Source organism: Budorcas taxicolor, chromosome X, assembly GCF_023091745.1.
Source record: "Budorcas taxicolor isolate Tak-1 chromosome X, Takin1.1, whole genome shotgun sequence".
NCBI lineage: Eukaryota > Metazoa > Chordata > Mammalia > Artiodactyla > Bovidae > Budorcas > Budorcas taxicolor.
In genome coordinates, this window is record NC_068935.1 from 113,683,012 (window position 1) to 113,687,199 (window position 4,188).

The 4,188-nt window shown below is 52.6% G+C and overlaps 1 protein-coding gene across 1 annotated transcript; it reads left to right on the plus strand.

The window, feature by feature from the left end:
• Positions 1-2,039: 2,039 nt before the first annotated feature.
• On the plus strand, positions 2,040-3,879 carry LOC128069619 (melanoma-associated antigen B2-like). The gene is made up of 3 exons (XM_052662743.1): positions 2,040-3,164; positions 3,391-3,567; positions 3,679-3,879. The coding sequence occupies exons 1-3, from the start codon at positions 2,040-2,042 to the stop codon at positions 3,877-3,879; spliced, it is 1,503 nt and encodes a 500-aa protein (XP_052518703.1).
• The last annotated feature ends 309 nt before the right edge of the window (positions 3,880-4,188 follow it).

A 4,188-nucleotide genomic window follows, 5' to 3' on the forward strand; every position in this document is an offset into this window, starting at 1 on the left:
CTGGTGTCCACTGGAGCTGGTTTTGGGGAAGTGGGAGCCTTGCTCTAATGGAATAGACCCAGGTCAACAAAGGGACCTAGTCCCCAACAGTATTAATGGCTGTGACGCTGAGTGAGGATGGGGGCTCCTCCCATAAGAAATGGAGCCACATAAAGCGCCAGTCCTATTTTCAGGACTGGGAGAATCAGGCGTTTTGACATGACACTTTCCGGGACATCTCAGGGAAGTGAGAGACCAGGTCAGTGGGGGCAGCCTCAAGTTGGCAAGGGAGGGTTTGCAGTTTCCTGGTGGATGGTGAGAACGTTGGGGGCTGTGGATGTTCCACACCACGTCATTCGGACCACATCTCCCTGTCTTCGTCCCTGGGAGACCTCAAGGATACATGTCGATTCCTACTGTGGGCTAATGGGGACTTCAGGGTCTTGGTCTAATGGAGTGGTCAGCAGAGGGAGAAATCTTCCACCCTGTCATGAGTCAAATGTAGGCCTTGGTTGCTTCTGTGTCCTGGCCATGGTAAAGACTGCTGCAGTGAACATGAGTACAGGTGTCTGTTTCCATTAGCGTTTCCTCAGGATATATGCCCAGTAGTGGCATTGTTTGCTCACGTGATAGTTTTATTCCTAGTTTTTTTTTTATGCAGAGTGAATTAAGTCTGAAAGAGGAAAGCCGATATCATATATTAACGCATATATATGGAATCCAGAAAGATGGTACTGATGAACCTATTTGCAGGGCAGCCTGGAGATGCAGGCCTAGAGAACACACTCGTGGACACAGTTTGGGAAGGAGAGGGAGGGGCAGATTGAGAGAGTAACGTTGAAAAGGTCCATATAACCATATGGAAAATAGATAACCAGTGGGAATTGGTTTTATGACCAGGGAGCTTAAAGCCAGTGTTCTGTGATAACTTAAGAGGGGTGTGACGTGGAGGGAGTTTCAAGATGGAGGAGACATAAGATAAACCTATGGCTGATTCATATTGATGTGTGGCAGAAACTGGTACAATATTATAAATTCATTTTGTAATATTGTAAAAAATAAATTTATTTCCAAAAAGCCATATAGGAGAAAACAGAAACAAAAGAATATATTAGACTAAAATATTTAGAATATTTAGACCTTGAATTGGGATCTTGTGAGGGTCCACGGGGACATCAACCTGCCTGCACCAGATTTTGTTCTCAGGAGACCGTGTTTGGTAAGATAAGGTCATCTTCACTTCCTGCTTTTGGGACACGGAGTGACTGGCTTTTACTATCAAGCAGTCATCGCTTCAGGGGAAAGTTGAGCTTCTCTACCAGGAGCTCAATAGGAACCTGAGTGAGTACTCAGTGCACCCATCCCAGCCCTCGGATTTCAGCCCAGGAAATCTCAGGGAAGGGCTGTGAGTCTCAGCACCTTCTTTACTGTTTTATACGAACTCTATGGGAGGGGAAATACCTAGTCTGAAGGTGCGGACAGCAGCCTGCAAATGGATAATGGTGCCCAACATTTTAAGGAGCCAAGGTAAGGACCTTGCATGATGATCCCAATGAACTCAGGATAGAAAAGACCCTAATGAGCTCTCAGCACTGGTTGTCTATCTCCTGGCAGGGAGGTGGACTGAGGCATCCCTTCACTTACCTCTGGATCATGGGGATGTCTAAAGTGTCGGCATCAGTGTAGCAGAGGGAAGAGTGCCAAGGTTCCACCAGGACTTGACGTGATAACACTGAAGTAGAACTTAGAGAACCCCACTGCTGGCACCTGCTGGCACCTGAGTGAATCCAAAGCAGGGCTGAGAGGTCGCAGAGGAAAAGTAAGGCTTCTATTCTTCCTCTGTGGGATTGTGTGGGGAAAGGCTGAGCAGGACAACAGGAGCCTTGTGGGTTCCTAGGGCAGTGTCCTCAAGGACACCTGCAGAGGCGGCCTTTGATTAAGCCAATGCAGAATCTCCCTGTTTTAAGGTGCTCATGTCACCTCATTCTCCATCCTCCAGGTGCCCACACCTCCTGTCTATTGGCCCAGACTCGTGCCTGCGCTCCCTGACCAGAGCCATCATGCCTCGTGGGCAGAAGAGTAAGCACCATGCTCGTGAGAAACGTCGCCAGGCCCGGGCTGAGACCCAGGGTCTTCATGATCAGGCTACCACATCTGGGGGAGAAGAGACCACCTCCTCCTCCCCTCCTGATACAGAGAGCGGTCCCTCAAGCTCGTCTGCTGCTGGCATCTCCAAGGGGCCTCAGGGAGCCCAGGGCACCACCAGTGCTGCTGCAGGTGCTGTACGCAAAAGATCTGGTGTCTGGCGCGCAGCACGCTCGAGATCTGGTGTAGGTGCCGAGGGCCAAGTTCAGGAAGGGGAAAATTCCTCCCAGGCCTCAGCTGCTGCTGGGAGCTCTCATACAGATCTTCTGACCTGGAAGGCAGAGGTGTTGGTACAGTACATGCTGTGTAAGTATATGATGAGGGCGCTCATTAAGAGGTCTGAAATGCTGAAGGCAGTCACTAGAAGGTACAGGGAGCAATTCCCTGAGATCCTTAGCAGGGCCTCTGAGCGCATGGAGCTGGTGTTTGGCCTGGTGCTGAAGGAAGTCAGGCCCAACAGTCACTGCTATACCCTGGTGAGCAACCTAGATCTCAGCGACAGTGAGTCTATGAGAGGTGACTGGGGGCTGCCGAAGAATGGTCTTCTGATGCCTCTGCTGGGTGTCATCTACCTGAATGGCAACCACGCCCCTGAGGAGAAGATCTGGAAGTTCCTGAATATGCTGGGCATCTATGATGGAAGAAGTCACTTCATCTTTGGAGAGCCCAGGAAGCTCATCACAGAAGATCTGGTGCGCGAAGGGTATCTGGAGTACCTCCAGGTGCCCGGCAGCGATCCCCCTCGCTATGAGTTCCTGTGGGGTCCTAAATTGCTCACAGAAACCAGCAAAATGAAAGTCTTGCAGTTTTTGGCCAAGGTCAAGGACTCAGGTCATACAGCCTTCCTGTCACAATATGAGGAGGCTTGGAGAGAGGAGGTAGAGAGCACCGGAGACAGAGGTGCAGCCAGGGCTGGCCCTTCTGCCTCACTCAGGCCTGGCACTGTACCCTCAGCCGCTGCTGGGCCTTCCGCTTCAGCCCGGCCTCGCAGTTCTACCTCAGCCGCTGCTGGCCATTCTGCTTCAGCCCAGCCTGGCACTGTATCCTCAGCCGCTGCTGGCCCTTCTGCTTCAGCCCAGCCTGGCACTGTACCCTCAGCCGCTGCTGGCCCTTCTGCTTCAGCCCGGCCTCGCAGTTCTACCTCAGCCGCTGCTGGCCCTTCTGCTTCAGCCCAGCCTGGCACTGTATCCTCAGCCGCTGCTGGCCCTTCTGCTTCAGCCCAGCCTGGCACTGTACCCTCAGCCGCTGCTGGCCCTTCTGCTTCAGCCCGGCCTGGCACTGTACCCTCAGCCGCTGCTGGCCCTTCTGCTTCAGCCCGGCCTCGCAGTTCTACCTCAGCCGCTGCTGGCCCTTCTGCTTCAGCCCAGCCTGGCACTGTACCCTCAGCCGCTGCTGGGCCTTCCGCTTCAGCCCGGCCTCGCAGTTCTACCTCAGCCGCTGCTGGCCCTTCTGCTTCAGCCCAGCCTGGCACTGTACCCTCAGCCGCTGCTGGCCCTTCTGCTTCAGCCCAGCCTGGCACTGTATCCTCAGCCGCTGCTGGCCCTTCTGCTTCAGCCCGGCCTGGCACTGTACCCTCAGCCGCTGCTGGGCCTTCTGCTTCAGCCCGGCCTCGCAGTTCTACCTCAGCCGCTGCTGGCCCTTCTGCTTCAGCCCGGCCTGGCACTGTACCCTCAGCCGCTGCTAGGCCTTCTGCTTCGGCCACTGCGCGCCCCAGGGCCAAATCCAGCCGCTCATCTCGCCCTTAGTGTGGTCTGAAGCCCATTGTTCACTTTGTCGGTGGAGAAGCCTGTCAATCTGTGTTCCTGATATGCATCAATAAATTGTTGACTTTATTTCCCCCAATTTTCAGTTCTTAAAATATTTCAACAGAAAGGCCATTTAGATTCATGATGTAAGTATGTGAATAACATGGGTCACACACAGTTTGCTGTTTGTCAAATTAAGGAGCAAAAATTTTGTTTCTCAAATAAATATTGGAAATCCTCACATCACCTTTGTGATCCAGGGTGAGAATAACATCAGTTAAGGATAAGAGTGTCCTTAGAAATGCAAAAAACACCACAC